Source organism: Calliphora vicina, chromosome 1 (genome assembly GCF_958450345.1).
Source record: "Calliphora vicina chromosome 1, idCalVici1.1, whole genome shotgun sequence".
Taxonomy (NCBI): domain Eukaryota; kingdom Metazoa; phylum Arthropoda; class Insecta; order Diptera; family Calliphoridae; genus Calliphora; species Calliphora vicina.
The window spans coordinates 51039378-51052345 of NC_088780.1; the positions used below are offsets into that span (position 1 = coordinate 51039378).

General features: G+C 29.3%; 1 protein-coding gene across 1 annotated transcript; it reads left to right on the top strand.

The window, feature by feature from the left end:
* Positions 1-6933: 6933 nt before the first annotated feature.
* Positions 6934-12747, top strand: LOC135949050 (sodium-coupled monocarboxylate transporter 2-like). Its single transcript, XM_065498508.1, has 7 exons — positions 6934-7585; positions 7658-7775; positions 7869-7936; positions 8019-8170; positions 8246-8386; positions 11366-11977; positions 12038-12747. The coding sequence occupies exons 1-7, from the start codon at positions 7208-7210 to the stop codon at positions 12303-12305; spliced, it is 1737 nt and encodes a 578-aa protein (XP_065354580.1). The 5' UTR covers positions 6934-7207; the 3' UTR covers positions 12306-12747.
* The last annotated feature ends 221 nt before the right edge of the window (positions 12748-12968 follow it).

Genomic DNA, 12968 nt, shown 5'->3' on the forward strand with positions numbered 1-12968 from the left:
TGCTAACTCACTGCTCCATGTACGAGTTATTTTATTGAAAGTTAACAATAGTTTTAACATCAACATATAAATGAATATGATATGTACAAAAAAATTAATGGCTTTGACAGGTGGCGAACCACTAACCTCCCGTTTTCCAGTCAAACACACTAGATAGCTGTGCTAAATGCAAAAGTTCATTACCAGCCTGTATAAAAATAAGTACTTATTCTAGTAAATAAAATAATGTGCTGGGTAACCAGCACTCCTTACAAAAGAATGCATGAAATAACTAGTTGTCATTACAAAAATTCACAAAATTTTTGCTGGGGTGCTTTTTAGGATTGGTTTACATTTCGGCTTTTTCCATTTTATGTTTTCATCGTGGATTATACCAGTGATGGAAACTTAGTTTAATTTAAAAACGGTAAAAAAAGCGTTAAAAAACATCTAAAATTTCAAAATTCTAAAAAACATTTAATTTAAAAATCGCATAAATTTTAATCCGCATAAAACAAGACCTGAGTGTACTGTTAAATGTCGTTCTTTTATATTTTTCAACAGTCACTGATAACGTTTTTAAAAAATCAATAGTAACAAATGGAGAAAGTAACAGGTACTTTTAATGTCGTTCTTTTACGTATTTCAACAAACTGTTAAATGTCATTCTTTTGTATTTTTAAACATTCACTGGTAACAAGAGTTACTGCATATTTTTAGGCGCATAATTTTATTTATACTTAAATGCATGAAAATTCGTTCCAAAGCTATTTCATACACAGTGTATGAAATAAAATGTTAATGTGCTGTTTTTCTATAGCGAACGAGTACTTTGAGTGGAAATTTAACATGTACTTTGTTATTGTAACAAAATAGCTATAGAAAAACAGCACATAAGTAACATATCAGTTAGTTATCTTAAAATTTTTTGCATTTGCTTAATTCTGTTATTTTCCTATGTTTTTTTAACAGACGTTTTAACTTAGCAAAAATTAGTTTTTGGTTAACATAAGAACAGATTTAAAAATGAAAATAATATATACAGCCCAATTATGAATAAAAATTCCCCGGGAGTTTTTTTCCCTTTTCCCATTTTTCCTATTCAAAGTCAATGGGAAAAAACTCCCGGGCAACAAACTCCCGCGGAATTTTTTATTCATAATTGGGCTGAATGTATTCTTCTTAACATAATTGTTATTTGCTTAACTTGGACAAAACGTGATCACGGTCACTGTTTAAAAGAACAGTGATTTATAAATCACGTTCACTGAGAACGACGTTCTTCAAAAATCACGGGATCGCTCATCTCTAGTATATACATATAAGTTTGGCATTAGTTTATCTTCGGTAAGAAATTCAATAATCTCTGTATTTTATATAGAAGTTTGTCATTCCGTTTGTATTTTCCACAATATCATTTTTCGAACAATTATTAGCCACTCGTTTTTGCCATTTGAATAATTTTTGGTTTAAATCATTATTCCTGTCTATAACGTTATTTTGTTTATATTGTTGAAGAAATAAAAGGAAATGTTACCTGGCTATACTGTATTTATCCAGAAATAGCCAATAAAAAAAACTAATAACAATTAACTTGCACTAAAATAATTCGTAATTATTAAACAAACAAAACTTATTTTATTTAAAGGAAGGAACAAATATTATAGACACCACACAGCTTTAGCACACTTCTTATTTGTTTATGTCTCTCTTATATGAATTTATTACTGTTTTTAAGTTGTTTTCTTATTTACATTTTAGAGGCACGTATATGGCGATATTGGAAGCATATGTTGCCAGTATTCCTCGCGCAATAATTGTATTTAAAAACTATATAATAAATAATTATTTTAAATATATATATTTTGCGCTAAAATTTATTTATGTTCCCCTACCTATTTATTTATTTCCTTTAGTCCATATTTTCATTAAATGCACTGTGGTTCAAAATCTAGGTGGACAAAATTATTTGGCGCTCTTTTTATATAGAATTGGTATTTCCGATTCAAAAAAAAATCTTTAAAAGATCAATATAAACTTTTTTTCAAGTTACAGTTGAATTAAAAAAAATACGTTTTCATGTCTTTCTGAAACTAAATTTTTAAAAAGATCTGTATTTACTATATTTCAAGTTACAGTAGCATCTAGATATATAAAAATCAATAATAAATAAAGAAATATTTCTACAAATTCCATTCCGAAAAAATTAAAAAAAAAAACAGTATTTCGGCGGGTGCTGGCGGCTACAAGTTTTTTACAAAGACATTCCCAGAAGTTTCTTTAAATGATGTATATAGTAGGGTATTCAATTAATCGGGTTTCTGGATTAATCGGTTAATCGAGCAAATAATTAATCGGGGTTTAGATTTAATCGGTTAATATTAAATTATTCGATTAACCGAATAATTTCTATTTTAATTTTAAATTGAAAAGAAAAACACGAATTTTGTATACTTATATAAGCATGTTCTTACTAAAAAGAAAAAAAACATAAAAAATAAACAAAACATAATAATTCAACAAAACAATAAATAAAAATATACACATGTGAGTTCCTTTTTTAGATTTTAAGGAGATTCTAAAATAATCTTTTAAAAAAAGAATGTAATTTAATTTTTTATATTTAATTAAACTTGACTTGTAAAAACTACCTCACTGATTGTAGATTTGGAAAAATAGAAAATAAGGCACGATAAAAAGTATCCAATTTCTCAGTTCTTTTTTTTTAATTTTTTCTAAGCATATTTTTTTAGATTTTGAATACTTTAATAGTATCGTTAAGTTCTGATTAAAGACTCGTTTCAGTAATGTCTTTAGTTTCGTCTATTACCATGTCGTCCTTCAACTCATTATCACATAGTTCATCATAGAATATTCTAGAAAAAATGTCATTTCCAAATTCCTTAGTTTCAGTTTCCGTACTATACTTCAAATAACTATTGCTAGAAGGGAATGTTCACGAGTTAAGAAATTAAATTTTAAAAAATAATTCTGTATAAAGTGCAAAAAAGAGACATTTCGGTTAATCGGTTAATCGACACAAATTAATCGGTTTATTCGTTATTTGAAAATCGTCAATTTTAAATTATTCGAACAGTTAACCGACAAAAATTAATCGGTTAACCGATTAACGGTTAATCGATTGAATACCCTAGTATATAGTCATTGGACGGGCTTCGACGGTCTTTTTTTTTGGCAAGCTATATAACATTCTTAGAAAAAAATATCAGTATATTTGAGAACCAAGTTTAAAGGACTATAACAGGAAAATGGAGAGGCCCATAAATAAAAGATATACATTTAATAAAAGTCTATATCAATGTTTATCTATGTTTTGAAGTATGAATTTCTAAATGGTAAAACCATTGAGATATATCTAATTTAGTAAAGCAGTAAAATATAAAAAAAAATTAACGAAAATATAATTCAAAATTTGTTGAACTTCTGGCGCTTCTGTCGAGAAAACGAAATGTCCAATTGAAAAACCCATTTGTATTTGAGGAGAGCAGATTGTCAGCATCAGAAAAAACTTAGTTTTTCCAAATTCTGAAGATACCGATTTTCATAATTTTGTCCACCTAGATTTTGATTTGGAACCACAGTGAAATGGTCTGAATTGTGTATGTGTCCTAACTTTGATACAGGCTCTCATAAATTTTAACAAGTGTAGTATTGCCATTCAGACTTTCAAAATAAAACCACAAACAGGAAACGAATCATGAATTTCTAAAACTGAATGGAAAATACAACACTGTTACTTTACACATACTTATGCTTACTGAACACAGCCACTACAATTAAGTATTCAAACAGCTGACACCCACATTAACATATACTACGAGTCGTAAAGTAAGTCTGGGTTGATTAACAACTCGCGCGTCATTGCAATTATTTTTTATTTTTAAATCGTGTGGGATACCCTGGCGTTTTGATTACGTACCTTTGGCATTAATTTTTGAGAATTCAAAAAAAAATAAATAACATGTACTAAGTACGACAATGAAGAAGACATTGATAATAGACACACATAAACAAATCAAAAAATCAAAAGAAATAATTACACAAAAATTAAATTAATGTAAAAAACTAAAACACAACATAAATATAAATAAGGCAACTAGTGACACAAAAAAAAAACAAAAAGACTACAAAACAGAAACAACATAGAACCAGTGTTTAAAAAGCTACGATAACTCAAACATTTTTAACTATTAATAAAACTACGGCTCAAAAAATGTTCAGTAGCGGTAGCAGTAGCATTTATCTATTTTCGTTTTCTTGTTTTTTCTAAAAATTCTAAACAGAACAGTAGTAATAAAACATAAATTGTAAATGGAGTAGTAGCATTAAAATACAAATCATTGCTACTGCTCTACATCGAGTTTTAATTATTATTATTTAGAAGTAGCAGTAAGGTATCAATAAGACGTAGTAGAAGACGTAGCAGTTAAGTAGTAGTTGAGGTAGCATTAGAAGAAATCAAAAAAGAAAATCTTCAGCCTTGCTTTTCTCTCAGTGATATTTGTACATAAAAGCTGAGTGTACATTAAAGCAATTATAGTGATAGAATGTAACGTAACTGTAACGTCTGAACCTGTTAAAAACTGAATTTCATTATTGACAATTGTTATTTGCTAGCAGGGTGGATTTTCAAAAGCAATTAAATTGAAATATAATTATTTTTTGAAAAATAGCACACAATATTGGTTTTATATATTTGGTTAAATCACAGGACATTATGACAATATGACATGATAAGAGACCAATTATTATTTTATATAAAATCAACTATCAACCTCTAAAAAATTTTTTTTTTTAGGATTTTTATGTCAATGTCGTGTTACATATTTTTAATGTTCTATAATCGCACTAAAGTGTTACGTTAAGTCAACATTACGGTTACATTCCATCAACGGTCGGCTAACCAAGCCTTTAATTGTATTGGAGTACTGTCTTCCAGTGGTTGTTTGGAATTTGTTATCTTTGTTCTCTAAGCATTATTTGTATACCAAAGACTTAAGATAAATAATACAGTGCAACACGAAAAAATATAACCATATACGCCCACCACTACGTGATAAAAGACCAAAAAAAAGACCAGTGTCTCCCAGTTTTTCCCAAAGTCATGCACTTTTTTTATGGGCCCCCAAATATTTGGGGCCTCGGTGTCATTTTTGCAAAAAAGTGGTAGTTTTCTCAGGCTTATATCTTGCAAACAGTTCGGAATTTTAATTTACTCTCTGAAGCAAAGCTGGTCAACTGAAAGCTTTTATTCAATGTTAATAATGCCCACAGATATGTTACAGTTTGAGAGGCACTGCTATTTGAAAGCATTATGCAACTTTTAAATCTGCCGTTAAAATCGTTATATTTGAATTCAAGTACAATTTCGTAACAATATTTTTAGATAAACAAAATTTTAATTTTTTTTTCCAAATTTTTTTAAATTTTTTTTTTTTAATTTTTAAAATTTTTTTTTTTTTGGAAAAATAATTTATGACAAAAAAAATTCGGGTTAAAAAATATTTTTCTCGATTTTGACCCATTGTAGGTCTAACTTACTAAAAAAGTTTTTTCCAAATTTTTTTTTAATTTTTAAAAATTTTTTTTTTTTAGAAAAACAATTTATGACAAAAAAAAATTTTTGTTGAAAAAAAATTCTGATTAAAAAATAATTTTCCCGATTTTGACCCATTATAGGTCCAACTTACATATATATACATCGTTCCAATGGACTTTAAAATATCTATCATTAGATATCCATATTGTCTATATTAATGACTTAGTAATCCAGATATATATCAAAAATAGGCCTAAAATTGAGGTTTTCCCGGCAAGCGAGCCGGAAGAATTCCCGACATATTGATGTACGAATCATGAATGTAAGTTATTTAGGGGCTACGGAAAGTTGATTTCAACATAAAGACGTACATGGCTATATCGACTTCGCTATCTATAACGATCCAGAATATATATACTTTGTGGTATCGCAAATTAAAAATGTAGAAATTACAAACGTAATGACAAACTTATATACACCCTTGCCACTCATGGCGAAGGGTATAAAAAATTTCGAATATATCGGGCGACTAAAAGTTAGTAAAACTTTGATTTAAAAAAAAACATGACACACAAAATTTCACGTGCTAAAATTATGACATCACTCACAAAGCATTTCGACCTTCGAGGGAAATGTTAACAAATCTGTAACTAAAGTCACAGTTAAATTAACAAAACAAATTTTAATTACTTTTTGAGATAATTGGTGTTTTGTAATGCATGCCTTGTGACACTATTGCGGGTTAGAGGATTAATGGGTACCATCAAGTCAAAAACTAGAATTTTTATTAGAAATAAAGATATTTAACTAGTTTTACTTGCATATTCATAACTTTTAATAAATAATATTAAATTTATGATTGAACATTATGAAACGCATTTTTCTTTATGTAGATATTAAAGCTTAAATGCGACCGGATTTTAAGTGAACAATGCTTTATATTTTCAGCTATAAGGGGTACGAACAATTGTTTGAGTCAGTGTTGAATAAGAATATATATGTATATTTTAATAAAAATTATTTACACAAAAACAAAATTAACATTTTGTCAGTCATTCTTTTAATGTCCAGATTTTTTTGGATTTGTCCAGCTTTGGGCAAAACTGGGAGACACGGGTCTTTTTTTTTTTGGTTTTTTATCACGTAATGGTGTCCGTATATGGTTATATTTCCATTACTTAACAAATTACTCAAAGTGTAATCGTGGTTAAAAAATGTTTATATTTGATAAACGAAACACACACAAGTTTTATTTTATAAACATCATTATTATTTATTCAAGAAGCAGCATTTTAATACAGACGATAAAAAGCTAAAATGATGTCTTAACTTGATAGAATTTTATAAAATCTACTGATTGTGAATGAATTTATTTAAAACAGTTCAAAGTGATTAACCTATTCAGACGTTTGTGGCAAAAAAGGCCAAATCGTTACTGATATAAAGCTAAAATGAAGACTTAACTTGATAGAATTTTATAAAATCTACTGATTGTGAATGAATTTATTTAAAACAGTTCAAAGTGATTATCCTATTCAGACGTTTGTGGCAAAAATAAAACACTAAATAGAAAGTATATTCGAAAAAAAATAAACTGTGATATCAATGAAATAATTTATAAAAATAATAAATTTGTATCCTCCTAATTAAACACTATTTGGCGGCAAAATGTCAGTGTTAAACACTACCTCCTCGGTCTTAAGTGACATCGCCCAATTCACTTTCAATACGTTCGATTATACGGTTTTTGTGTTAATGTTGTGTATTTCCGCGGCTATCGGTGTGTATTTCGGTTTCTTTGCCAAAGGCGAAGAGACAACCGAGGAATATTTACATGGCGGCAAACAAATGAAAGCTTTACCAATTGCCATTTCTTTGGTGTCCAGTCAGCTTTCGGGTTTTACCTTTATGGCCATACCGGCGGAAATGTATTCGTTTGGCATAAATTGGGGGTTCAATCTTGTATCGATGGTCGTCACAATACCCCTGCTATGTTGGGTGATTTTACCCGTGTTCTATAATAATGGAATTTCCAATTGTTACGAGGTTTGTTTTGTTGCAGCTGGAAAATATTTGTTTAGTTGTTGTATTAATTAATAACTGTGTATTAATTTCCAGTATTTACAATTGCGTTTTAATCGCAAAACGCGAAAACTATTGACAGCAGCTTTCACTATGTCACTATTCTTTATGCTGCCCGTTTTTACTTTCATACCCTCATTGGCTTTCTCACAAGGTAAGTGCGGAGGATTTCTAAAAGGAGATATTGAAAACTCAACAATTCATGCCTCCTATGACATTAACCCTATTTCTCTTGCCTGCTTTACAGTTACTGGCATTAATATTCATCTAATCAATGGCATTGTCTGTTCCATCTGTGTCTTCTACACAATGTTTGTAAGTGCCCCACAACCTTCCCCAAAAATGTTCAATTAATTAACAAATTTATATTAAAAAATTCCATTTATTTCAAAAATAGGGTGGCATTAAAGCTGTCGTTTGGACTGATGTGGTACAGGCCGCTATAATGGTAGTATCGGTGATATTGGTGTCAGTTATTGGTGCCAATAAAGTGGGTGGTTTCGGCGAAGTGTTTCGTATAGCTAGTGAAGGTGGCAGATTAGATGTTAAGTAAGTTTATATTATTTATTTATAATTGTTTATCATATATGGTTTTAATTTTTATTATATTTTATCATTTTGTAGTTATACATTCGATTTTACCACACGTTCGACATTTTGGAATTGTTTAATTAGTTCCACCGTGACATGGACCACATTTTTGGGTCTAGATCAAAGTAGTATACAGAGAATTGTTTCGCTACCAAGATTAAAACAAGCCAGACAGTAAGTTTTTTTTTTCATTTCAGCTACATATTTTTTAAAATATACAATTGCCCATAATCATAGTCAAACATTAAATTGGGTTCTTTTTAAAAAGAACTTTAAAATAATTTTTTTTTTTTAATAACACAGTGCAACAACTAAAATCGGAATGGAATGGGATTCTGAAATTTGTTATCAGGAATACCGCAATTCTTAAACAAGTTTTGAAAAATCACAAAAATCGGATTGTTTTAGTTTTTTGTCTATATTATCCATACTAGGAGTGAGGTGATCGAAACCGTTTTACAAAATAATTAACATATCGGACAATCTAAAATGGGTTACTATATTTTATTATCGACTATGCGATTTGAGCATTTTTGCCCTAAATTTGAATTTTACATAAAAAATAGGCGTATTTTGGAAGGACCTGGTCCCCTCGGTATCAAAAATTTTATGGAAAACGTTTTATCCCATTCCGATTCGGAAAGTTCGATTTTGTATCACTGTGACTCTCATTATTATTCGGTTTTTATATATCAGTTTCTGAAATGCGAAAATTCTTAATGAATATACGTAATGAATATATGTAATGACATCTTGTTAATGTTTATTTTTTTACTTAAAGGTATATATTTAAAGCTCACTTTACACCAATTGGTTTTAATTAATATTGAGTGAATCTATTTTAAAATAATAAGAAACTAAAATACTCTAGAAATGCATGCTTCATTAATATTCGGCTTTTTAGTTTTACCATAAAATTCACCGCTGTAAATCAGCATATTTACATAAATTATTTGTAAAATTGGGATACACTCATTAATTAACATCAAACAAATAATAGTTGTGTTCGCGTACTTGATAATTTGTAATAATTTGTACAAATTATTACTTGTAACGCGATAGTGTTAAAAGTGACAGTTCTTAGATATAGAACATGATATTTTTACTGGACATTTTTTTATACAAGTCCTGCATTAGACTTGTGCATAATAGTTCATTTTAATGACCGCTCATTTTAGTTCATAGTTCAAAAATTAACTAGGTAGCTCTTCTAGTTCAATCGCTATTTTTGACTTTTGAACTACATATTTATAAAAGAACAAGAAAAGAGTGATACTGACTTATAATAAAATATTAAAATTATCTCTCTGTTCTGAACTAAAACAAAAGATATGATACTAGAGCTAAAATGCTCCTTGGGTTTTTAATTTACTGTCAGTTGCCGTATAATTCTGAGATTCTATCCATTATGGTCCTTATCTTTTCGGCATTATGTCAGAATTCGTATAAAAAGAAGCAGAGAAAAACAGCGAAAACACGCATTAAGTTAAGAGCGTACATATGAACCATTTTATTGCATAGTTCAATACTGAACTAAGTGAGCATACGATTTGAACTAGTTCATTTAGTTCAAATAATGGAATCGTTCAATTGAACTAGTTCGTTCATGAACTATCCAAGTCTATCCTGCATAGAAAAGAAGTATAATAACACAAAACAAACGTTTTAAATTGATTTATAATAAAATACAACTTATTTTTACAAATTGTTGTTCGCGTACTTTTTTTTGGATATTTTTTAGATTGAGAGTAAATCTATTTTTACGCTCTAAATTAAAGTTACTGGAATGTACGCGAAAACACTTAATGTTAGCTGAATAAACATTGTAATTCTCAAGTTTTTTTTTATAAAAGCCCCGATGGGTCGTAAAGGAAAAAATACTTCCTTAGAGCAAAGAAAATTAGTGATTTTCATTACAAAAAAGGAAACAAAATTATGCTGAAATATATGAAGCCAAATACTGTCGATGACATTATCCGAAGATATAAAAACAAACTTGACAGCCAAAGTAGTTTACCGAGATGGAAGAGCTCCTTTTTGTTAGAAGATCTATATATATTATATAGATATATTCCTTTAAGAGCATCCCACTAAGCGACCAGAAATCTCTTAAAGGAATAGACCTAAATATTCTTTTGAGCAAAAAATAAAAAAGGGGCCATTTAAAAAAAAAAAAAAATTTGATTTGGCAAAAAAAATGTCAAAATTGTATGTCTTGAGTTACAAAACACTTGATGTGAAAACCCCCATATATAATATATGCATAAGTTATTCTCATTTGAAAACAATTTCTAATAATATCGGTAAAAGAATGAAATACTATAAATGTAATTGATTGATAAACTTCTGTACATTGTAAATTTCAGCTTAATTCACTAAAATCTTAATTATGTATTCAAAATGTCAGCCATGTTCATAAATCCATTCCCAAAAACGAATTATTTAGCTTTATTCACCAACGAATTAATTCGCACTGATTGCTTTAACCCCCTGTCTATACTTGACAAATATTTATCATAACAAGTTGCTGAGCAAAAGCACTAACAATTTTGTTATAACGAAGCAATAAAACTAATAAATGCTTCATAATTTTTTATCTTGACAACCATTTTGACGTGCTAAAAATGTATCAGATATAGACAGGGGATAATGGAATTGTTAAGAGAATATAAGCATTTAATTTGATTTTGAAAATTGAATTACGAATTAATTCTTTTGAAGGCATGAAAATAAAAGGTATTTAAACCTGTTTATATAAATTCTGATTTGAAAAAGTTCCCTTTTCAAAACGAATTATGCATTTTATTCTGATTTAACTTAGTCGGAACTCTTAAATCTTTTAACAATAGTATAGACATTATTGAATTTTGACCGATATATATTCCGGATAAATATCATTATTATATTACAAACCCTGCACATAATAGAGAAAAATATGTAGATTGCAATAGAGTATAGAGTAGAAAATATCAAAGAGAAGAGTGAGTAGAATAAAATATATAGAATAGAACAAATATCTCCCATAGAGTTAAAATCGTCGTAAAGTAGAGTTGATTATAGAAGATCTTACTATAAGCTATACTGACTTATTTAAAACATAGATTATTATAACTCTTTAAGTACTGCTGAACTAAAATTCTTATCCACTTTCAGTTCCCTGATAATATTCGGTTTTGTCTTCGTTATAATCATGGCCTTCAATTGTCTAACCGGTATTGTAATGTATGCCCGCTACCATGATTGTGATCCCCTGGCTGCTGGTTACGTGGAAAAAGCCGATAAATTGATGCCCTTCTTTGTCCAAGATGTTGTGGGTCATCTTAAGGGTATGCCGGGTGTATTCATATCGTGTGTCTTCAGTGCTGCCTTGAGTACCATGTCGGTCAGTATGAATGCGTTGGCTGGTATTGTTTATTTCGATTGCATAAAGCCCAGAATAAACCACTCCGAAAGACGTGCCAATATGATTATGAAGGCTATGGTGTTGTTTTCCGGTGTTTATTGTATTTTGGCTGGCGCTATTGTTGAAAAATTCTCCTCAATTCTACAGACGCTCTATTCGATTGATGGTATAACATTAGGAGCAATATTTGGGGTATTTATGATGGGCATGTTGGTGCCTAAGGCTCATGGCAGGGCAGCATTTTATGCTGTTGTCACCAGTATGTTGACCATGTTAGTCATTGTTATATTGGCTCAAGGAAGATTACATTATCAAACCCTGCCCCGTTCGGTGGATTATTGTCCCGTTTTGAATATGACACAGTAAGTAAAAGTGTTAAAGTCAATTTCGTTTAAAATATTTATTCTTTTTTTATCATTTAGAAGCAACATCTCTCCTTTGGTTAACCTGCCTTTGCCAACTGAAATCCCCTTAGATAAAGGTTTCAATATACTGGACATGTCTTTCAATTGGTATGTGGTCTTGGGTACATTTATTGTGTTTGCTGTTGGAATACCCTTCAGTTATATTTTAACACCTGAAAAGGGCGCCAAATTCGATGTCAAACTTCTTTCGTCCATTATACAACCATTTGTTAACTATGAATTGGCTCAGGTCAATGAAGAACTGCCTGAAATTATTAAGCCATAGAACTAAATTAAGTTACTTTCAGCTTTCCACACTGATAATCAATTTTAGTATTTAAATTTCAATGTGTGTTAAAAGGGAGGGTCATTATGTACTGTATACATTACCAAAACCGCATCCTAATGATTAGATTAACACTACATTGATCAGGTAGCTCATTGAGCATTACACTGAATACGCTCCAGGATACACAAATTGTTGAGCAGCTCATTTCATAAAACTAAATTGTTTCCTGGCCAGGGAAGGAAGTACAATAAGAAAAGTTTATACCATTGCAGCTCTACTATAGTATTTTATTTTCTTTTTCAGAAAGTATTTTCAAATAATTATTTTTTATATTGAAATATTAATAACAAATAATTATTAACAACATTATTACATATTTAATTCGATAAACTCATTGTTAAAACATAATAAATGCATTTCAACAAATTGCAAAAAATAATTATTGAGTATCAACAATTTTAGGTAACAAAAATATTCTTTATATATTGAGTTTTAATCGGCTCAGTAGTTTCGGAGGTATAATAACAAATTGAAGCAAAAAATAGTTAGAAAGTATGGTCGGTCAATACCCTAAGTTTGAATTAGAACTAAAATTTGATGTTTAGATGGCGCTATTATTAAAATAGTGCTTATTTTATATTAAAAAAAGCCATCTAATTT